The sequence below is a fragment of the Chaetodon trifascialis genome, chromosome 2 (assembly GCF_039877785.1).
Source record: "Chaetodon trifascialis isolate fChaTrf1 chromosome 2, fChaTrf1.hap1, whole genome shotgun sequence".
Taxonomy (NCBI): Eukaryota; Metazoa; Chordata; class Actinopteri; order Chaetodontiformes; family Chaetodontidae; genus Chaetodon; species Chaetodon trifascialis.
Window position 1 is genome coordinate 29827358 of NC_092057.1, and position 24377 is coordinate 29851734.

Consider the following 24377-nt stretch of genomic DNA (forward strand, 5'->3'; position numbering starts at 1 on the left):
TCCCTCCACATTGAATCATATGCCTTTTCTATATCACAGTATACTATTGCCATTATCTCTTTCATTTTAAGTGTTTTTTTCCACGTCACTGCTTACTCTGACAAGTGCCTCCACAGTGGAGCGACCTTTTCGAATGCAAGCTGATAGTTATTTAGCAGCCCTTTCTGTTCCAGTACATATGTCAATCTACTCACTATTAATTTCTCCAAACCATTTACACATGTGAGATGTCACTGCTATTGGCCTTTAGGATTTGAAGGGTCTTTCCCTGGCTTGTTAAATGGTAAGATTATTGCCCTTTTCCAGCAACTTGGTATCATCCCCTCTCTCCAGATGTTATTGAAGAGTCTCAGTACTAGCTTTAGTGATTCTTCTGGGAGCTGCCTGAACATGGCATAACAAAGTTGATCTTGTCCTGGGGCTGTGTACCCAGTACCCTATAATGCTATTTTGAGTTCTGCCATTGTAAAATCCATATCGAATGTTGACCTGAAGTCCTCTCTCTTCTCCCTCACATTTCTATTGTCTCTGAGTATTCACTCTTTTTGCTGCCTGTGAATGTTGTCAAAGTGTTCACCATTATGTACTGCTGCAAATGTCTTTCTTCTATAAAATTCTAAATCAGCGCTGGTTTTCTTCCTCGTCACTTCCTCTCCACGTCTTCTTCTTCTTTGCATTACCGCCACCTACTGGACTGTAACAGCTTCACAGTGAGAGCTATTTCGTGTCGACCCAACGACCCCATTCACGACACTGTCCATTCTCTCACACACACCCAGTTGTTGACTTAGTGCAAATCCTTCTCTCAGTATCGCTGCTACACCTGCTCCAAATATGTCCAGAAGCTCCTCTCGTGGCTGCTGCACCCAAGTTTCTCCACGTACTGTAACGAGTTGACGTCACTGACGTCAAGTCGTGCCTGTATGCACGCTACTTTGTTTTTCAGTTTCTTTCGTCCAACATTGTGTCACAGACGGCGTGTATTTTCGAGGAAAATGAATGCGTTCGACTCAGAGATACAGAAGTTAAAATCTCTTTCAGTTCATCCGTTTCTGTGATGAGAGGGGAGAGACAGGAGGAGGGGCGGGGGTGACAGGAGGAGGAGGAGGAGGAGGAGGAGGAGAGTGTAAACACATGATTAGTGCTAGCGATAGAATTCGGCATGAAAGGTTCCCCCTGAAAGAAAGGAGCAACTCCTCCATTTTTGCTTGTACTTGTCTCAATGAAAACAACTGGATACGTCTGATAGCAGGAAACCGCATTACCAGCTGTCCTTGTGTGTAGGTTGGATTGTCAGAGGAATCACTAAACTCAGGTAGGTAACGACACAGTGCTGTGTCACAACGTTAGAATGACTCTATAGGAAAAACTGCACCATGCTTTTAAAACAAACAAGCTTAAAGTTCTTTAATAGGGCAGCAAAATCAACCAATTCTGGTCGACACTGCCTTCGTCAACTTAAACTAGCTCGGGAAGATGTTTGTGAGTGATAGCCAAGTCAGCCAATGACGTTCCATGCCGTATGCTGTTGTGATATGTGTGGCCAATGGTATTAAAGGGAATATGGGACTGCAGGTCAAAGTAACTTGCAGCTCGACCTTCCAACGTTGATGTTTACAACAGTGTAATGGATTTGTTTATGCAATACAGCTGACACTGGTCAGAGAGGGAAAGGATGACAGTGCATTGAAAAACAAGGCTGGGCATATAAATACTGCTTTGTTTATTGGCACACACGTATATGTCGAATAACCGACGAAGCTAATGTTGAAGTTGATCAGCACAGAGCTCTGACAATGCCTTGAGTAGAGAGTGTCTAAGCAGGAGTAACGTGATATACACATGTCAGTGGTTGTCATATAATCTCCAACACAGCCATCCAATTTCTGTCCAATCTCGTTTAATACAGTCAAAGGACGATTTAATAATCTGAAACTTGTATGACTGCCACAGGTCACCAACATGAACTTACAGAGCCATGTTTTTAATATGGGACTTCATACACATAATGCTTTGACATTATAGACTTAAGAAAAGAGAATCAGTCAGAGATCAGCACCGAAAGCCAATATCCTGCATGCTGATCCTGTGTGGAACACTTCAGACTGAATGTGGCAGTCAGAGTCTGCCTTACTTATTTTTAAAGGTTTCTCAGCAGTACATTAACGTAAATATCAACAAGAAGAAATTCTAAGAACAGGATATACATTCCCATCTCAAGGACCAAAACTTCCCGTTGTTGGGCAGATATTTGTATAAAGCCTGTGTTGAATTGTTGAATTCACTAGTAGATACTGTGAACAATACAATACAAGACAATGTATTACATTGTGTTACATTCTGAGAAGTTTTCTGCCCAGTAGTTATCACATGCTGAGTATGATTTTATGCATAGTGTCCTGGGTGTAAGTCTTATCTGTGATCAGTTACTATGCAGTTACAGTGTTTCTGTTTTTTTTTTTTTTGTTTGTTTTTTTGAGTTAAGTTTCACACTGTATGGTGGATTTGTAATTATCAGGTTGTAAGTTTTGAAAGATCATAGGAACAAGTGAAACCCAGTGTATCCTGTGCTGAATTATATGATTCGTCATATATTACTTGTTTTCCTACTGCTACAAACTCACTACAGTCTGCTACAGACTCATGGATTAGATGGCTTCTTTTGAAAAAACAACAGCTAGTTTAGTCAGATGTATGTAATGCATGGTATGTAGGTGAAGAAATGTCAGGAAGCAGCACTACCCCTCACACCCTGGACACAACCTGTTCTTCTTTTCTACCCTCTGGTAGGTGCAATAGAACACTGCACCAGAACAACCAGACACAAAAACAGTTTCTTTCCACAAGCCGTTACCCTGGTGAACACTCAAATCAGTCATACAGTGGCAGTAACCCTCTAATAACAAAACATCCACTTTCTTCTATTATAAACTATATTTTTAGTAAAAGTAAAAAAAAAAAAAAAATGCACCATTTATAACATGTTTATGTATATAGTGTGCTTAATCATCTGCTCAATGTATCTCACTGCAGTATTTAATTCTTCTTTGCACTATTTGTCCTGTTTACAACTTACAAAAACACATACACACACATACTGTATATATTTATATATATGACTTGCTTGCACTGTGTAACTGTGCTGCCATATAGATGGGTCAGGCACTGTGGAGGCTGCCTCCCAGACAACAGCAGCAGCTTCAGGAAGAGCTTGCAAACCGACTGGCTGACAGAGGAGAGGGAGGGCGAGAACAAGGTAATCCAAAAATGTTTTTTTATTTTTATTTTTTTTTATTTAAATTCAAATGAAATATGATCTTGGTTATAGAAAAGATGACAACTGGTTCTGGGCTCCAGTTCTCAAGCAGTAAGTAAAGTCAAGTTTCAAATTAATATCAGCATAGCAATCACCAACTAGAATCAATCTGCCTGAATATAGTTTGATCATTGTTATTAATCCCAACAGTTTTATTTTTATTTATGTTTGAGGAAGCATTATGCATCTCCAGTGTGAGTAAAATAGATTAGGAATTTAACAGTTTAACTACACTTTATAATGATTATGAAAGATTGTGCCATATGTAAAAAACAATAATCACTCTGAGTGACTCCTCCAGACTCAAAGATGACAAATTTGCATAAGACTAATAAATATTAGTGATCTAAGACAATATAAATGACCAACACTCTTTAAAGATGCTATTATGGAACAATCATGTTCATGTTTCATGAAACAGCATTGCAGTGTGAGTGATGTTTTTACACAGAAAATGAAAAAACATCTAGACAAAACGTTTTGTAGAATAATTGCTGTACAAAGACAGTAATATAATATAAAAACTGGAAACAACATACAACAATTCAAGTAGCAAAGTACAGGTTAAAACCTGGACCTGCACCTCACCAAAAGTGAGAATAATCAGAGGAAAGCAGTGAATAGACTGAATGTTTATTTATCATTCTGTTATCCAAATAATAGGTGTACAAGTAGTTTTCATCAACAGTTGTTTTTTACATTCCCTCTGAGCAGTCCAGTCTATTCCTCCTTTTGCTTGCCTTGCATCTGATCCCACCAGACTACTACTGTGCCTTCTGTGTTTCTTTTCAGATCAGTTTGTCTTGCTGTTGTATTGCTCCTGGCAATCTGTCTCTGTCTTGTTATGCTTCTATTTTGGAAAAATATGAAGAAAATTTGAAGTGAGTGACTCGCAGAAAACACCAGTGCTCCAGGCTGGCAAAATTGCAGATGTTTTAGGCAAAGGATTAATTCCATAAATAATTTTATACAACTACATTTCATGAGAACCTTACAGTGTAATGAGTTAGCAAAGTTACATTTTTTTTAGGAAAAAATGTATAATTTACAATGATATTACAATACATAAGTCTCCAGGGCTATACCGTGTGACATATATGTTGCATGTGCTATGAAAAAGTTGTGTGATTAATGAAATTATTACAGTAGCTCCTATGTGATATAGCTTTGCACTGTGTGTGGGACACAGTCTGAAACGGTACAAAAGGCTCGTCTTGACAGAGATTGACCTGTTTTAAACTGAAATGTTAGACATAGTGAGAGCAAGTTGGTTGTGTGGGCTGAATCAATGAGGCATCACTATTCTACTTACAAGTTCTCTATTGTGCACTTAAAAATTATGTCCCCGGCTGCATAGACTGCATATAGCCAAACACCATTTACCACAATCCCTAGGGAATGACTGCCATATTGGCAAAGGGAAGCCGTGCCCCCGAATACATCTACTAAGTATACCAGGGCTGTCCACAATTAAAATTAAAACTCACAGAATGTTTTACTGATTTTCAAGCTGTTTCCTTTGTTACAAATGCCAGACATATTTATGATAAAGGATACTTTGTTGAATTACAAAATGTGGGTTGTCATGCCAAAATGCTTTATCTTATATAGATAGTAACAGTAATAGCTCTTTAATATAATATCCAAGATTAACTTACCCTATGTACTTAGTTACTAAGTATATTCTTATTTCTTCCTGGATGTGTACTGGCTGTCATAATATAATTTTGTTTATATGAGACATCATTACAACAAACAATGATATTGTAGGTATGATTATATAAATTGACTGATACTGATGTACTCCTCATTTGAAGTGTTATATTATATTATATTATATTATATTATATTATATTATATTATATTATATTATATTGTATTATATTATATTATATTATATTATATTATATTATATTATATTATATTATATATAGCACAAGGTGTTATGTTGCTGGGTAAATAAAGAAAAGTTTTGCCAGAAAACATTTCCTCTAAAGGCTTGGATGGTGACCTGTATGCAACATTACAATATCTGTTTAAGTGATGAACTGCACTACTTGTGGTTGTTTTTAGAGATGGTAAGAGATGTTTTATACTCATGCTATAATTTTGTGGTTTGTGGCTTTATCCTCTGTAGCACCAGTGCTATGCACAAAAAAATTAACGTGCACGCCTGCTTGGTCAGTATTTATACTGATTAGCATGCACATAACATGCTGGAACAGTCTCCAACTTCCTTGTCATGCTACAATTACAATTACAATTTGTCATTTGGCAGACGCTTTTATCCAAAGCGACGTACATGTGAGAACAAGAAGAGTAAATGCTCTAATGCAACTTTCTGGTCGAACTGGACATACTGTAGGTGCTATGAGATAGTTCTATGAAGTGATGCACAGAGTGGATAAAGAGAAGAGAGAGGTTTTTTTTATAAGAAAGAAGATGCAGTAAAGAGCTTGGTTTTCAATCTTTTTCTAAAGATCGAGGGTTATTCTGCTGAACAAATGGAGTCTGGTAACTCGTTCCACCACCGGGGAACCACAGAAGAAAAGAGTCTAGCTAGAGACTTAGGGCCTTTTGAAGGTGGCAACACCAGGTGCTGTTCCTGGGGGGAGTGTAGTGAGCGGGAGGGAGCATAAACTTGATTGAGGGAATTCAGGTAGGTTGGAGCGGTTTTGGTGGTGATTTTGTAGGCAAGCATCAATGACTTAAGCTTCATGCGGGCAGCAACTGGGAGCCAGTGGATGGATATGATATGATGCATTCTGGATCATCTGCAAGGGTTTTAATGATCATGCTGGGATCCCTGCCAGTAAGGAGGCATGATAGTACCAGCGCGTGTACTAGGAGTTGACTGAGCAACAGAGGTCACATGCTCTTTAAAAATTCATTTGTCATCAATCATGACACCCAAGTTTCTGGCAGATTTGATGGAGTGAGCAGAGCTGAGTCAAGCTGGATACTAATCTGTTGTTGTATAGAGGGACTGGCAGGGATGACAAGGAGCTCAGTCTTTGACAGGTTAAGCTGAAGGTGTCGCTCCTTCATCCATGCTGAGATATTGGTGAGGCATGCCCATATCCGTGCTGAGACAGTGGGGTCGTTTTGCGGGAACGAAGGGAGGAGCTGGGTATCATCAGCATATGAATGGTATGAGAAGCAATGTGAGCGGATGACTACACCACGTGCAGTGGTGCATATTGAAAAGAGAAGGGGTCCAAGCACTGACCTTTGGAGTACCCCTGTGGACAAGCAGTGGGATTTAGACACTTCTCTTCTCCAAGATATTGCAAAGGATCTCCCTGAGAGGGAGGACTCAAACCAGCAGAGAGCAGATCCTGAGAAACTGAGCTCAGCGAGTGTGAACAGGAGGATTTTGTGGTTAACCATGTCAAAGGCAGCCAGTTGGTTGAGCAATAGTAGAACAGAGGATTGACCAGTAGCCCTATCTGATCGTAGTGTTTCCATTACAGATAAGAACGCAGTTTCTGTAGAGTGTCTGCATTTGAAACAGGATTGACTGGGATCATGCAGGGTGTTATCAAAAAGGAATTCATAAACCTGATTAAAGACTGTGTGCTCAAGAATCTTGGAAAGGAAAGTGAGGAGTAAAACCGGCCCGTAATTTTCAACCTGAGCTGGGTCAAATGTAAGTTTCTATAGCAGTGGGGTTCCTTGGGCTTGTTTTAAAGCAGTGGGAAACACACCCATTCTAAGTGAGGAGTTGATTATGTGGGTGACAGCAGGAATAAGTGTGGGTGAGATGGCCTGCATGGGGTTGGAGGGTATAGGGTCCAGTGGACAGGTAGTGGGGCAAGAGTCAAGCAGAAGGTTGGAGACTTGTTCATCTGTGACATGGGAAAATGAGGAGAGTGAGGCTCTGTTAGTTGATGGTATCCTACTGATTTTGTCAGGCTCAGAGAACTGGTTGCTGATGGTTGAAACCTTATCAGTGAAGAAGGAAGCAAAGTGATTGGCTGTGAGCAAAGTTGAGGGTGGAGGCGGTGAGTAGCGAGTTAAAATTAGAAAATAATTTCCGAGTGTCTTTGATGCTACTGATTTTCTCCTCATAATAAGTGGACTTGGCACTTTTCAGATGGGAGGAAAATGCAGACAGGAGAGTCTGATCTCTGGTTTTGCTCCATTTTGTCTTGGCTGCTCTGACCACCGCCCGTTACTCTCCGATGACACCGATGAGCCATGGACTGGTGGGGGTTTTACGAGCAACTTTGGATGAGAGTGGGTATAGATTGTTTAGAGAGGCGGCTGCCGAAGAGCAGAGTGTGTTTGCTGCCTCCTTCACAGGGAGTGAGAAAAAGACACCATGAGGAGGCATGAGACCTCATCAAAGAGTTGAGCCGTTGTTAGGGACCGGTGGTGTCATCTGAAGGAGACCATTTGTGGCAGAGCTTGAGGATGCTCTGGTAAGGATACTGAGAATTCAATAAAGAAGTGGCCTGATACATGTAAAAGGGTCGCTTAGCTGTGCAGCTAGTTTTGTATCGCAATGAAGTCATGAGTATTGCCCGCTTTGTGTGTGGGAGCGGTGGAGACCTGTTTGAGGTCAAATGAGGACAGCAGCGAAAGGTCGACCGCATGGAGTTTGTTAAGGTGAATATTTATGTCACCCATGACAATCAGTGGGGTGCCATGTTCAGGAATGGCTGAAAGTAGCATGTCCAGTTCAGCTATAAAGTTCCCCAGTAGCCTAGGTGGACAGTATACGACCAATACAGCTTAATTAGACAGTGACCATGACTGCATGATATTCGAAGAAGGAGCTGTTGCTTAGGGGAGTAAGCTTGGTGAATTTCCAGTTTCTGGAAATGAGTGCACCCGTGCCACCTCTACGTCCATCAGGACGAGGTGTGTGGGAGAAAGTAGAGTCAGCTGAAAGCGCCGCCAGTGTGGCTGTGTTCTCTGGATGGATCCAGGTTTCGGAACTGAATTTGATGTAGCTTTACAAGTGCTTGGATAAATTTGGTTTTGTTTACAGCAGACTGGCAATTCCATAGGGCAAAGGAAAAAGCAGAGGGAGTAGCTGAGGTTCTCAGGATTGTGTTGCCTTTTATAGTCAATGCGTTTTTTTTTTTTCACATGCCCTGGATGACCACAGTATACTGGTAGCACATGGAGCACATGCAGCAGGAGCAGTGTAAGAGTAGTGGTGGTTACCTGTGTCCCTGCTTAGTGCACTCGCGCAAGTAGACTTGCAGGTCTTGACCCAAAAGGGTCTTCACACAAAAGGGCTGGAGCATGTAGCAGGAAGCACGTTAAGACAGTATGTTAACATATGTATGAATGAAACCCCCCCCCCCAAAAAATCCTGATTTGCGTTTTTTTATTAGGGAGAGATGGATGTCCCCAAAGAAGAGCTCCCCAGCACTGTTATGGCCCTGACATCTACCATCTGCTGAGAACACGCATGGGAGGTATGAACACACAACAGGCTTAGCACATAAATACTCCTCCTAACTCTGTATCAACACTGTAACTATACTGCTTGTTCTTATTGTGTATTTTGAGAGTGTTCTTGGGTTGCCCCTCTCTTTTCCATTGTTTCTGATGTTGTGTGCATACAATCAGAGTTCTAGTAACATAACTCATAGTTACAGAGTAATAGTTAGAAATAATAGGAATTGGATCCTTACCCACAAATGAAGCCATTACTTCAATTGATTCACACACAGGATGATAAAATTTCAACTAATAATCAAACCTGATTGATTTTTGCCAAATTGATTTGATTTCATTGGGGTGAGTGAAGTGCTTTCATACCAATTAGTACACTAGGATTAGGCTAGAAAAGTATTAAAGGGACCCATTTTGAATAAAACCATTTAGTGCAGTTTTTCCTGGTTTGTCTCTCTATTACCTGTTTTGTCACCATCACCGGTGCCACAACATGGATTTCACATTACTGCCATCACCATGATAAATGTTTTGGCATATTAAAAATAATGTGCTTTACTGTGATTTTGATAACATGCAGGTGGAGGGCTACGCAGTACACACAGAACTTGAGTTACATGGGTAACTAAGATTTTCCTCAGTGACTCTGGTAACATGAAGATGTGGAAAGTAGCATAACAAGCATAGCATTGTTCATCTTCCACAAGCAAAACCTCACTGGCTAGACAGTTACAGTGCAAAGCCAAACAAGGCTTATACTACCAGTTGTAGTTTTTTTAACCAGATAACTCGATGTTGGACAGTGCACATGGCCCACAGCTAGCATTTGCTGTGGTCTTTGTGTGTTGTTCAGCAAACGACATAAGGCAACTGCTCTGTGTTTTTGAGTGCTCTTTAAATTTGTCTTGGTTTCTCCTCCTTTAAATTTGTCAGCTTTCCTCCGTTATCAAACGTTGAACTCAATAATAATCATTTTAAAAACTTTGTTTCTAGTGGAAAAGAAAGTTCTGCGTGTGTGTGCTAAATATTCCTTTACAACAGACACTAAGCACAAATGATTGTAAATTTGCATGGGAGAAGATATTTGATTGAAAACCTGCGTCATGCATGAAAGCATTCAATGACATCATTGTCAGGGGACACTGGGTGAGAGGCACTGTTCATCGAAACAACACATTCATAACCCTGGCCTGTGGAAGAAAATTTGACAGAGGGAGCACATCCCTGGGCCATCTTGCTATAAGGTGACAAAACTATGAAGTATTTAAAAACATAAAGCCTGACTAAAAAAATGTGTGTGTGTGTGTGTGTGTGTGTGTGTGTGTGTGTGTGTGTGTGTGTGTGTGTGTGTGTGTGTGTGTGTGTGTTTCTGAGGCAGCTGTCATTTAACTTTTTTTCCTCCCTTCTCATTTTTCTTGGTGACTGCAGGTAAAGAACAGCAGGGTTTTATAGATTTGGAGATGTTGCCACCTGAATTAGGCATCACCATACTGTCATACTTGAATGCTACTGATCTGTGCCTGGCCGGCTGTGTGTGGCAGGACTTGGGGAATGACGAATATCTATGGCAAGGGTAAGGAGGTTCACCTGTACTTTCTGTGACCTTAGTGTGGTGACCAAAATAATGGGGGGGAAATTTCATTGAGGTTCATACTGTTGATGCTTCTTGCTGACTAGCAGTCATCCTGATCAGCTGTATTGTGTGAGCTGCTGAAAACAGAAAAATTACATCTTTTTGCCAAGTGCTGTTTTTTTTGTCAACTGCTCTCTTTGTCTTTTGTTTTCTATGGCAAGCTGTTTTTTCGCCACATGTATGCTCTAAAGTTCCATTGTGTTCTTTTTTCATTTATTTCTATTCTATATCTATCTCATGTGTGTCAGGCTTTGTAAGTCCACATGGGGACACTGCTCCATCTACAACAGAAGACTACCTGCTGGTTTTTCATATAGAAGACTTTACCTTCAACTAGACGAAGGAAGCTTGACATTCAATGCTAACCCACAGGAGGTAACAAATGGTCAAACATTTAAGATGTCTAGTCATATGGGTGCACACAGCTTCATAGTTTCTGCAATGTGTGTGTGTGTATTGAGTCTGGAACATACATTTGTGTGTGTGTGTGTGTGTGTGTGTGTACATATATATATTAGTGCTGTCAAAAATATCCCGTTATTAACGCATTAACGCAAATCAATTTTAATGGCGCCTTTTTTTTTATCGTGAGATTAACGCTCTTTGTGACCTAGTGAACTTGTAGTTTTTTATAAGCTGTGGCCACTGCTAGTAACGTAAGAAAAACTACAGGATCCGATTGTAAACCAGAAACAAAACAATAGGCACGCCCCACGCACTTGTTTGGCCTTGCCTGCTTGTAAAAGAGTAGGCTACTGGTTTGTGTGGATGGATGCGAACAAGATTCTGAGTAGAAAGTTTAGTTTCAAAAAGTTATCTGTGTGTATTGTTGGTGTGAACTGAATTATCAACGTAGCACATCCAGTCTGAAATACCACTTCGTCACCAGGTGACAATGGATGGCTTTCGACAGAGGCATATGGATGCTGTTATGTTCAGAGGAAACTTAAGAAAGGAAAGTTTAAGCCATGGTTTAACTGCACTATAGCCTGAGTCCTAGTTTACAGTGATGTGCACTTTGTAACTTTATCTTGTATCACCCTGTTTTGATCCCTTAGAAAGGGTTGTTGAAGGGGCTTTTTTGTAACGAAGTATTTATTTTTTTGTCATCTGTTTATTGACAGTGTAAATTGTGTGAGATTTTGCTTCAAATGTGAATGACTGTGAATGATGTTAGTGTGGCATATAACACTACATGTTGCTGTTTTCAATAAAAAACATTTGCACAAAGCAAGCCTATCCACTTCTCCATGTTGATAAGAGTATTTAAATGATAATTAAAGGGACATTTAGAATAAAAATGTGCGATTAATTTGCTATTAATCGCAAGTTAACTATGACATTCATGAGATTAATCGCGATTAAATATTTTAATCGATTGACAGCACTAATATATACACACACACAACAATATATGATTCTCTCCCTTTCTTTGTGTGTGTGTGTGTGTGTGTGTGTGTGTGTGTGTGTGTGTGTGTGTTTGCGCGTGTGTTTGTGTGTCTTTTATGTGTGCAGGGTATCAGTTATTTCATGTCTAAAGGTATACTAGTGGATCATCCAACAGAGCTGGCAAAGTTCATCTTCTACACCAGACGGCTCAACTGGAAGATGCTGAGGATTTACCTGGATGAGAGGTGAACACAGAGACAAGACACACATAGAATACCCAGAAAGCACGGCACTTTTACAGTGAATACTTTTGTGACAGTAATCGTTCTATCATGTCATTTTGACTGTATTTGTGCATGTCTATGTGTGTACAGGCGGGATGTCCTGGATGAGTTGGTGACCCTCCATAACTTCAGTAACCAGTTCCTCCCCAACGCTCTGCGGGATTTCTTCAGACACATCCACGCACCAGAGGAGAGAGGAGAGTATCTGGAAACCCTTATCACCAAATTCAGCCACAGGTTTTGTACCTGTAACCCTGGTCTTGTACGAGAGCTGGGCCTCAGTCCTGGTTAGTACCAACACACACACCCACACACACAAACACATACTGTGATGGTCAGACTTCCCATCATCTGTCCATATCCTAAAAATGAAGAAGAAAAGTTTGATCATCTCCAAAGTGGACTGAGTATTTTGTTTGTTTGTTTGTTTGTTTAATGATAATGAGTGTTGAATTTTAAACCAGTGTGTTCTAGGCTACTTCTTGGTAATTTGGCAATCTTGATACGTTGGCCATAGACTAGCACGAGAGGAAATCTCATGTAATAACCAAAATGGATTGTGATATGGGAAGCAACTTATCAGAGCAACAAGGTCTAGGTTAACTAGTTCCTACATTAAGTGAGTGATGTCAGTTAGGTTGGTACCTGGTTGAAAGTGAAATGTTGTGAACATCCCTGCATGATATAAATGAAAACACAACACACAGGGCATATAATTTCAGCATTTATAGTTTGTTTATTTATAATACTTGAAGGATATGTACACATCACTTACACATTATGCTACACTCATGATTTTCAGAGAAGTTAGAGGCAAGTGAGACAAATGGTAGCAGAGGGTGACTGTGAAAATGGATTGGAGAGGCATGATCTGATATTACCTTCTTGTTATTCCTACAACATCATAATTGTGTTGCTCCAGGAACATCAAGCAAAAGTTTGGGCACCCTGCATCGTCGGTACTTAGTAGCACCCCCTCTGGCAAGTGTCACAACTTGTAAATACTTTGGTGGCCAGCTAAGAGTCTTTCAGTTCTTATTTGGGTGATATTCGCATCCACATTCTTCCTTTAAAAGGCTTCTAGTTGCATGATATTCTTGGGCCATCTTGCATGCACTGCTTATTTGAGGTCTATCCAGAAAATTTTGATAATCTTTAGGTCAGGGACTGTGAGGGCCATGGCAAATCCTTCACCTTGCACCTCTTGAGGTGATCCATTGTGGATTTTGAGGGGTGTTTAGAATCATTCCCCTTTTGCAGAAACCATCCTCTTTTCATCTTCAGCTTTTTTAAGGCTGTGTTATGTCTGCTTCCAGAATTTACTGTTGATTAATATAATGCAGTCTTCCCTCTATGAGTGAAATGTTCTGCTTGGCACTGGCTGCAACACAAGCCCAAAGCATGATTGATCCACCCCTGTGCTTAACAGTTGGAGAGGTGTTCTTTTCTTGAAATTCTGCACCCCTTTTTCTCCAAACATACCCTTGCTCATTGTGGGCAAAGTGTTCTATTTTAACTTCATCAATCCACAGGACTTGATTCCAAAATGCATCAAGCTTCTTTATATATTCCTTTGCAAACTTTGTTTTCTCAGAATATTTTCTTGGTCTTCCAGACCACAACTTGCCCTCCACCATTCCCGTTAGTTGTCATGTCTTTATTACATCGCAATCTGGGGAAAAGGCTATGTGAATCCCAGGGCAGGCCTGGCCTTTTTCAAATCAAAATAATCAAATAATTCTTGCAGTGCTGGCTTTGGCAGGTGAGAGAGGGATCTATATAGGAGGAAGATGAAGATGAAGATGAAATGGCATCCCCCATGATGCTAGGCTGATAGGCGAACTGTAGCGGGTCCACTGATGGACTCGCCAGGGGGCAGAGATGAACAAGGACCAGCCTCTCCAGGGTCTTGTGGTGTGATGTCAGTGTCACTGGCTTGTAGCTTTTGAGGTCCTTGGGGGGCAGAGTCTTTGGCAATGATATCAAATAGGATGTTTTCTACAGTTGTGGCACTCTCCCCAGCTTCAGGATCAGGTTGAACTTGTGTTCAGTCATCCCACATAACTGGTCTGCAGAGGACTTGAGACGCCTTGAGCGAATGCCATCCAGATCTGCAGCCTTTCTTGCCTTCATCCTCTTGAGTTACTTCCTCACTTGGTTTGTTGTGAGGGCCAGACTACGGCAGAGGTGCTGTGTGTAAATTTGGTTATTAAACTATTGTGACCAAGACATGTGCTGAGGGGAACATTTTAAATTTTAGAGTTGAAGACTGAATTTGTTATCATTCTCTGGTGACACTGTGTCTATATTATACTGAACATATTTTTGGCATTTCTATCCTGCAATTTCTTGTTACATATTGGGCAACATATGCAAACACAATATATCTGCGATAAGTGAACATCATCGAGTTGTACACAACTGTGTACCCAAATTGTGATCACTGTTGTGTACTGTGACAATTTGACCTGAAGGTGGTGCTAGAGGAAAGCTGAGTGATTGGTCTGGATTAGTGTTTCCCAACCTTTATGAGCCACGGCACATACTTTACATTCGAAAAATCACAAGGCACACCACCAAACAAATATGTCACAAAAGTATATTTATTGAAATATAGTCTTTAGTCCCATTTTACTCAATTTACTTACTCCTCTTACGCAAAGCTGATATTCTTGCAGGAATTGAAGAAAGATACACAGGAAGATTTCACCCAACTGGTGCTCTAAGCATTAGAGCACCAATCGGGTGAAATTGGATAATCTTCCACGGCACACCTGATGCTTTCTCACGGCACAATTATGTGCCATGGCACAGTGGTTAGGAAACACTGGTCTAGATGGAAGAGGCTTTATCCTCTCTAGAACATAAATACATTGAGGAAAATTTCAAGGCAGTATAATTACATTTTAATACTTCTGGTGTACAAGTCAAAATATTGACTTGAAAGTGATGCCATTCAGAAACATCCTTTTTGGCTATTAACACCCAGTCTGTCCTGATTCTAACCAGACATCGCTATTTTTAAACTCTGCAGCTAGAAGGCCAAAAACTGTACTGACAATAAAAGTAATTTTGAAGCTACTGCACTTCAAATAATCCCTGGCTTCAGTATTATCAATGGACCATACATTTACCATCTGAGGGCTTTGTTAATGTCCGCGGACTATGCACAAACCAATCCCTGACTCTGCTGCTGTTAACTCTGGGGACCTACTCATATGATTAGTAGGATTAGTGCACTGGTTTCGAGCCTAAGGCTAGAGATTGATGGATGGCTGCCTTTCCAAAGTCAGCCTTTTCATATCACTGGCACTCTGCCCCTCCCCCTTGAATTACTGGACACAGAAGTGGTGAACAGTTTATTACTAGCACATATTTAGATTTGATTCAGACATAAGAAGTCTTATATGCAGTCCAGTAATTGTTTTTTTACTACCCATTTGCGCTCTCTTAATGGTGGTTTATCCATCCATCCATCCATTTTCTCCCGCCTATCCGGGGCCGGGTTGCGGGGGGAGCAGTCTGAGCAGGGACGCCCAGACTTCCCTCTCCCCAGACACTTCCCCCAGCTCTTCCGGGGGGATCCCGAGGCGTTCCCAGGCCAGCCGAGTGACATAGTCACCCCAGTGTGTCCTGGGTCTTCCCCAGGGTCTCCTCCCGGTGGGACATGCCTGGAACACCTCCCTAGGGAGGCGTCCAGGGGGCATCCAATAAAGATGCCTGAGCCACCTCAACTGACTCCTCTCGATGTGGAGGAGCAGCGACTCTACTCTGAGCTCCTCCTGGGTGACAGAGCTCCTCACCCTATCTCTAAGGGAGTGCCCCGCCACCCTGCGGAGGAAACTCATTTCAGCCGCTTGTATCCGGGACCTCGTTCTTTCGGTCATGACCCAAAGTTCATGACCATAGGTGAGGGTAGGAACGTAGATTGACCGGTAAATCGAGAGCTTCGCCTTTCCGCTCAGCTCCTTCTTCACCACGACAGACCGGTACAGCAACCACATTACTGCAGCCGCTGCACCGATCCGCCTGTCAATCTCACGCTCCATCCTTCCCTCACTTGTGAACAGGATCCCAAGATACTTAAACTCTATGGTGGTTTATCTTGGAGCAGTAATTTGTTCTGTTTTGTTCTGTAGCATAAAGTTGAGGTCAAATTTTTAGCAAGTCTCGTCTGTAGGAAACTTGCTTGAGATCCATGACAGGGTTGTGTCTCTGACCAATGAAATTTCAGCCTATAGGGCACTCTAGCAGGGCCTTGACTGCTCAGTTTGAACAGCTAATACTAATTACCTGTTCTCTCTAGTGACATACACTTAAGCTCTTTGTGAAAGCTTGTTAGAAACAGTCCTGTTTAATCATGATGTACTATCTTCTCTCTACAGATGCTGTGTATGTGCTATGCTACAGTCTGATCCTGCTGTCCATCGACCTGACCAGTCCCCACGTTAAAAACAAAATGTCCAAGAGGGAGTTTATCAGGAACACTCGCCGAGCAGCACATAATGTCTCGGATGACTTCGTAGGCCACCTCTATGACAACATATACCTGATTGGTCATGTGGCTGCTTAACTCTGCCTACCAGCTGTTCAGTAGAAATCTTCATACTGCACTGAAGAATAGAAATTGGTAATTTGGTTCCTATTCATGTCTAGTGGAAATGGATTTTCATTTCCTTTAAGAATAGCAACAACTCCTACTAGATTAGATTAGAAAAACTAATAAAATTCACCACTGCACTGTGAGAGAGACTGTGCTACCAAATATCAGTAATTTTATTAGATTTTAATCGAAGGTGTGAAAAATCCGAATTCTCTTTAAAACCAAGTCACTGTAAAGACTGAGGTTTTAAAGCTGAACCGTGAAGACAAGCTCTGATACTGCACTGATGGATGGGTACTACTGATTCGGTAGAGGGACGAGGAGGAGGAGGAGGAGCAGCAGCAGCAGCACTGTCCTCAGCCTGTCAGAGATGCTGGGATCATCATGCTGATTTCCTTTTAGTCAGGAATTGGACCATGTTCACCAGTAGGACAAACACTGGTCTATTCTTCTTGGAAGTGACACAGGGGACATTAATACAAGGTTAACACAAAGTCACTTACTAATATCACTAGGAGCATTTACCAATGTAACTAACGTTAAGGCACTTTGGAGATACTCTTAAAATCAGTTGACCTTGATACATTGTCAAGTGATTAAAAACCAGAATGTCCAAATGTCAGGACTCAACTAGACCTGCCTTTCTGTCCCTCATTCTTTTTTTTTTTTTTCTTTTCCTTTTTCCGTTTTCGGAGTAAAATTAGCAACATATTGGGCAACATGCAAGAACATTTTCCTAAATCTCTTACTTTTTTTCTGTGAGGTTTGGCATAATCAACACCACTAAAATACAGGGCTATCTGTTCCACACTCTCTGAGCAGTTTCTTCACAATAATGTAATCAGTAAGTAAAAGTGTAATTCCAAGTCCTGCTGTCATAAATCAATAGATATATATTTACAGTGTTAGTGGTAGTGTTAGAGTGCCTGAAAAAAAATAGAAAGTATGCATGTCATCAATATCATCATGTGACAGAAATAAAGAGGGAATAGTTTGACATGAAGTTAGATGCTAAAACAGTCTTCAGCAAAGTAGTCCATGACTAATATGAGAAGCGGTCAAGGGAGCCTGACTGTCCGAGTGATATTAAATAAGAGGATATTGTAGCTACAGCCGCTGAAGTTACAGTATCAGGTGCAACAGGATGATACTAGATGACTTGCATAAAAACTGAGGCAGCATTTGGACTGAGAGAACTTTTAAATGTACACGCTCCGGTGCCGAAACATGGCAATAAGAGATATGGAATCAAATCAAATATGAATGAAATACCTCTCACTAAATTGACGTACTATGGTGATGATAATATGATGAACATTTTTGCATTAACTTTGTGTCAGGATTCTACTTTAGTAAATTTCAGTCTTATGTTTATACTCCAAATTCATTCAGAATCTAGAAATTCTGGAGACAAACATGTTTGAAAACATGAAAAAATGTGCAGCTTGCGGAGCTTCCATGTTATGCTGCTGAATGAAGAAATTGGAAAACAGTAATTGAGGCATTGGAGTTTGGCATCATTATCATGGAACTGGCTGAAGTCAAATGTAGAGAGATAATGTTAAGTGGAAAAATCTAACTAGTTATTCTCTAATTTTGGCTGTTGAATTGCCACAGAAGGACAAAGCCATTGTATGGAGTCAGTGAATGAGGTTGCTGTGTTTTAAAAATAATCCTGCTATAATTTGACATTTTTGCACAATACATATGTATTTACTGCCAATTACCACATTTAGCTTTAGTTCCTGAAGTCAGAATCAGTTGTTTTCAAAAATCTCTGGAAAATAGATATTACATATATTCATGCAAATATTTGTACATAACATTATTATTAGCGGTGTGACAAATTAATAGGTAATTTACAGAGCTCCTCTCAAATGTATTTTTGAAATAGTGGAAGCATGTTATTTTCTGGAGGGAAACACTATAGTAAGGAAGACTTGGTGTCAGACTGGTAAATATGTACAGTACATGTAACTGATGCCTCCATAGCCATTACAGTGGTATTACATAAGAGTGTAAAAGCCAATCCAGTGAAATGGAAGTATATGAAAAACTTAGGTCAGAACATATTAATGACTTCAAACATTCAAATCCATGAAATGTTTCCAACTGTTCCTTTTCAAAAGTAAACCGACCCAACAGTGATGCCTGTTAGGCCTAAATGCAACATGATTGTCACTGTGCTTGTAGCTTTTACCAGTGAGTCCCAGCAGCTAGGATGTAGCCCCAGCTAACAGTGAAATGTCACAGTGGACACTGAATGTAACCATTGGAGGAGACTGGACAACACAATGAAGCAGTTTTGTATCTTTTTATTTTTTGATTAAGGGGATTTGTATCATAAACTACATACCTGGTTGCTATACCAAACAACCTTTATTAATTTTGTACTTTTGTTTTCTATACAAGTAAATTCTGTAGCCTCCTCATTAGATTCTAAAATCTGACCATGGCTGAACACAGAACATTCATTTAATCGCAGAGTCTTTATTGCTGATGATGCATACTGATTTCTTATTGTTATGACAATGCTTATGTTGATAATTATGTAGGAAATCCACCTCCTGTTGTGTTTATTTTCAATGCAGTTAAAGAACACTTTATGACTTACAAGATGCACTGATAAATTGTTCCAAATATTTGACTCATTAAATATTGACTTGATTTTACTTATCTGGTTCTTACTCACTAGATGAAGCAATGTGAGAGGAGCAATGTGAGTTAGCTCACAGTAAATCTGGGGGCAAAATGGATTTGAAAGTGACTGCAGACATTTAAAGACTCTCAGCTCAGTTTAAATGAGAAGCATTAAAGGAATAAAAGTCTCAAAACTGATGCTGGGAGAACAGTTCCATCTATTATTGTCAGTTCTGAGCTCTGAGATCATTTGGGTTACTAACTAATGTCTAATGCTCAATACTGTCAAGTCATAATTGGGTTAATTCTACTTGTATTGGGTGGGTTAGAGGACCATGACAACACCCTATCACATTGCTGTTTCATCAGGTTTGTCACAACAGCCAATGTGCAGTGAGATCTGCAGTATAATTATAGGAATAATTAATGTGGGTATGACTGAAACTGTTTTGGGGGACACATTTCAGACTCTAGACTATTTAACTGGGCATGCCTGGTGCAGCTGGGGACAAAAGCCATGTCCCCAGTTGGAAAACAGTTAATTTTTGGGTTAGTAATTAATGTTATAGGGTTAGGTTAAGGTTAGGGTTAGGGCTAGGCAAGTAGTGGTTAGGTTTAGGGCAAGTCTCCAGGAAATGAATGTATGTCTATGCAGTTTCCCCAAACATGGCCTGTGTGTGTGTGTGTGTGTGTGTGTGTGTGTGTGTGTGTGTGTGTGTGTGTGTGTGTGTGTGTGTGTGTGTGTGTGTGTGTGTGTGTGTAATCATGTGCGTGTCATGAGCGTGTTCAACAGAAAAAAGACTAAATCCTCTCCAGACACAATATGACCTTTGACACATAGCCTTTGTGTGTGTGTGTGTGTGTGTGTGTGTGTGTGTGTGTGTGTGTGTGTGTGTGTGTGTGTGTGTGCTTGTGTGTGTGTGCGTGTGTGTGTGTGTGTGAATGACCTATCCCTCGGTGGTGTTTGTTTCATGTACTGCAAATGAAAATCTTAAAGTTTCCAAAACCAATATCTTTTGTCTACCAGTCCATGAAATGATGAGTGACATCAAATCAAAAAGTCCCACAATATAAATACTTGATAGGTTACACAAATAAGTAAGCAATTTATATATATATATATATATATATATATATATATATATATATTATTGATGATCAATTGTAAGTAAATGCACTACTTGATTACTCATGAAAAAACGAAAACCAACTGTGCCATTGTGAGCCTCTCTATCATGGATGTGACACCTATTAATTAATTGTGCAAATGAATGAAGAATGGAAAAAAAATGTATGTATATTCAAGAATTTGTGAGAGCTGCCTTTTACAATGATTAGATCTGAGCTGAACCCAAAAACTGGTAAAGCACATTTGCGACAGAAAAGATATTTACATTTCATGACCATATTAGAGATGCTAATGCACCTAGACCAGACTTAAGAGTATTAATGTGTCATTGTGGAAAATCCAGTCATCAATGTTAAAACACAGCTTATCAGTTACAACATGAATTAGAATCAGAATTTTGGGTTAAATAAAAAGTTGACTGCTCCCCTGCGACCTGGCCCCGGATGAAGCGGGAGAAAATGGGATGGGACGGGATGAAGAGTTGAATGTGTCTGTAGTTGAAAAACCAATTATCTATTGTATCTTTGCATACGTTTGAGGAGCTGTGCTGTGTTCTCAGGATGTAGAATCACGGTCAGACAGCCTCCCCTCTCCCTCTTACACTCTCTCTTCTTCTGCGAGGAAGATGATGAAGGGGCTGGTGTTTATTTAATCCAGCTCAGACCGGTGGACCCAGGTTGTCGTCTGGTGGCATCCTGGTCCAGAGAGCCTCACTTAAGCCTGATGGAGATGATGGATGGCCTCTTGAGCCCTGGAGGCTCTGTGCTTCATCAGAGCAGCCACTGGTGTGGACACACACACACACACACACACACACACACACACACACACACACACACACACACACACACACACACACACACATTTTCTTTCTTTCTTTCTTTCTTTCTTTCTTTCTTTCTTTCTTTCTTTCTTTCTTTCTTTCTTTCTTTCTTTCTCACAGACACACATGCAGCACGCTGTTCTGCTAAAACACAGCATTGACAATACAGGTATTGCTGCTCCTGTTACTAGGTTACTACCAACACTCATCCATTATCAAGTAACTGTAACTGCTGCATACACATAGCTTTACTATCATGGCACATTACATTATTATTGCTTCTATACAAAGACTGTTAAGAATTCCGATTGTGATGATGGCTTTATTAAGTCATATTTTTTCATGCTCAATTTTTCTCAGTTTGTCCATAATTTCAGTGAAGAGTAGTTTGTGTCCATTGCTTCAGTCATTACAAACTCATGCTGTGCAGCCAAACATTGTTTGAACCCACAAAACTTTATTTCCAATTCTTGATGAGATTCCTAAGTTCCTAAAGTTACCAAATATGTCTCAAGGACTCACTACTCACTATACTGTAGAACCTTTCCTTTGAATTGAATATTTTATTTATTATATTGGAAGACAAAGTACAATGTTTCAGAAACAGATGTATTTTTGATACTTGATACTTGATACTTTTCAGAGGAAATAAGTAAACAATGGATGTTAAGAGGTTAAAATACATCAATACATTTGAATTTCTTTTTCAGGATTTAAAGTATTTGCTCCGATAAATTCATTTGTCATCTGTACAAGGGCTTTGTTTTTGCTTTTTTTGCTAATTAATTGTAATACAGCTATTCTTAATATGACTTCAAAATTAAGTTTTACTAATAAAGTCTTACAAAATCATACTTTGCAAATGCTGATTTCATTTGCATCATGGATGGTATTGTCCCTGCTGTTACATCAGATATTGTGTGTAAGTCCTCCATGTATGCAAAGCCCATAATGGGCTAGATCCAAGCTACATTGTTTAGTATTTGTCTTCAATATCATTGTAATCATCTACTGCTGGTTTATTGGAGGTTTTCAGCAACATCTGACAGAAAATTAGGAATGCAGCCTTTGTCACTTACACCCCAAAGCTCTGGAACACACTACCTATAGATATGAGAGAAGCAGCTTGCTGAATATTTTCAAAAGAAAGTTATATCTTCACTTTACCCTTTAACTAGCCATGACTTCCCCATACAGACGTCTTTTAAAATATTGTATTTTACTTTACTTTTATGCATTCTATGTACTGTTTTTAATTAAAATCATTTGCTACTATTACTATACTACTATTACTATATCGACTGGTGTACCCCACCTCCCACCCGTTGACAGCTGGGATAGGCCGGAAGGGATAGGCGGTATAGAAAATGGATGGATGGATGGATGGATGACTGGATATTAACCCATATCCAATGAAACGATAGAAAAACAGAGGGTGAGAAAAAAAAAGCAAAAATTATTTATTTCAAATAATCAGTTTACTTATTTATTTAACAGCGACCTGGCACATGAATAAACATTGCTGTGAATGTGCTAGAGTCAGCCAAAAATGTACTGAAATGGTTTATAAACATGAAGAAAAAATATTTAAAAAAGACAATATTAAAGTTAGTCAAGTTACAATGCATAAGTTCATTACGTTCCACTGTATCAAGTTAATAAAATGGGACATGTCAATATTAATAGAAACACGTAGGTCTATGAAACATTGTACTGCATTATTAGGCATTAATGGAAACATACAAATCAGAAGATTACAACCTACAGATATGAAAAGCAAGACGTGAATAAAAACATTAATCTGGTTTTAGCATATAAAACAGCAACAGTCACATGGTGCCCCTTTAAAGAGGGCAGTTAGCAAGAAAAGTGAAAGCACAGCTGGGCAAGTGAAGGAAAGAGTGGCACTCAAGCTGTATCAGCATAATGTCTAAACAAAGACTTGTCAGAATTCCACATACAGTCTAAATGACATTCAGTATAAAAACACTGCAGCAAATAGGTATTTGACCCAGCTGGAACAAATAGCTCACAGATTACCACTATATAACTGTAAATCTGACTTTTGTATTTTCAAGTCAAACTCATAGTGAAATAATACTAATTCGAGAATAAAATTTCCTGTATGGGTTATAAGGGATTTCTCAGAGGCTTTAAACACACCTTTGGCCTCCTAAGTGCTGTTTCTGTCACTGTGAGCTAAATCAAAGATAAAGTCCCTGAAAACAGAGCCATCAAAACCACAGAAACCACCTCCTCTAAACACAGGGGGATTTACACCATGTCTGCTTTCTGTCTCTCTGCCTGCTGCTCTTGGTTCTCCAGTCAGTATACAGCCTTGTTGCCAGCCTTCTGCATGGCAGAGATGTTGCTGCATATGCTGTCTAATAAATTTACTCTGATTACGAGATAATTGCAGATTTCTCATATCATACTGTCATTATGATTAGCAGCAGTGTTAGTGAACATGTTCTGATCTGTATTTATATTACCTGCTCTAATTTATGATCAAAAAAGCCTTAAACCAAAATAGGTTTAACTACATAACAGCATGTAAAGAACAATATAAAGAGACCATTGTAGATTTGTGTGTGTGTGTGTGTGTGTGTGTGTGTGTGTGTGTGTGTGTGTGTGTGTGTGTGTGTGTGTTAGAAATACATAACAAAACTTTGGACACCTACCTTCTTACTGGGCAGAGGTCCAATACTGAAAATACTTGCAATTAACAATACATACTTAACAATATAATTAAATATCAAATAAAGCATAATCACATACAGACAACAATGGCGTGTACAGTTTCCTCCTCAACTCTGCATGTTGTGTGTAAAAAATGTGACGAATAAAGGAAATTCTTCTTCTAAACTTTTATTCTCAAATGAATTTAACTAGTGGAACAACAGAATGAGGGTGAGGGCAACATTTATTGTTTATGGTTTCTGCATGGCCACTGATGTAAATAACATATGGAAAAAATTGTCTACAATAAATAAATGAATAAATGGGACAAGTCATTGCAATTTAATTAAATTGTGTAGGGACCTTTTAACCTTAACTACTTCCACAAAGTATTTGGCCTGCATTTCTATGTGGCAAAACAGAACAACGGCGACTCTTTATTTACTGTAGTTACTTGTTGAAAAGCAAT

At 39.7% G+C, this 24377-nt stretch overlaps 1 protein-coding gene across 1 annotated transcript; it reads left to right on the forward strand.

Annotated features, from left to right (window-relative positions):
• Positions 1-944: 944 nt before the first annotated feature.
• On the forward strand, positions 945-19305 carry fbxo8 (F-box protein 8). Its single transcript, XM_070979248.1, has 8 exons — positions 945-1315; positions 3154-3256; positions 8665-8748; positions 10157-10301; positions 10610-10736; positions 11877-11995; positions 12125-12321; positions 16420-19305. The coding sequence occupies exons 2-8, from the start codon at positions 3154-3156 to the stop codon at positions 16605-16607; spliced, it is 963 nt and encodes a 320-aa protein (XP_070835349.1). The 5' UTR covers positions 945-1315; the 3' UTR covers positions 16608-19305.
• The last annotated feature ends 5072 nt before the right edge of the window (positions 19306-24377 follow it).

What these genes read in the sequence shown, in the direction of transcription:
- fbxo8 (XM_070979248.1), top strand. Translation starts at nt 3,154, where the DNA reads ATGGGTCAGGCACTGTGGAGGCTGCCTCCCAGACAACAGCAGCAGCTT. An exon ending in GACGAATATCTATGGCAAGG is followed by an intron (nt 10,302 to 10,609) that starts GTAAGGAGGTTC and finishes CATGTGTGTCAG; the next exon opens with GCTTTGTAAGTCCACATGGG. An exon ending in AGAGCTGGGCCTCAGTCCTG is followed by an intron (nt 12,322 to 16,419) that starts GTTAGTACCAAC and finishes TTCTCTCTACAG; the next exon opens with ATGCTGTGTATGTGCTATGC.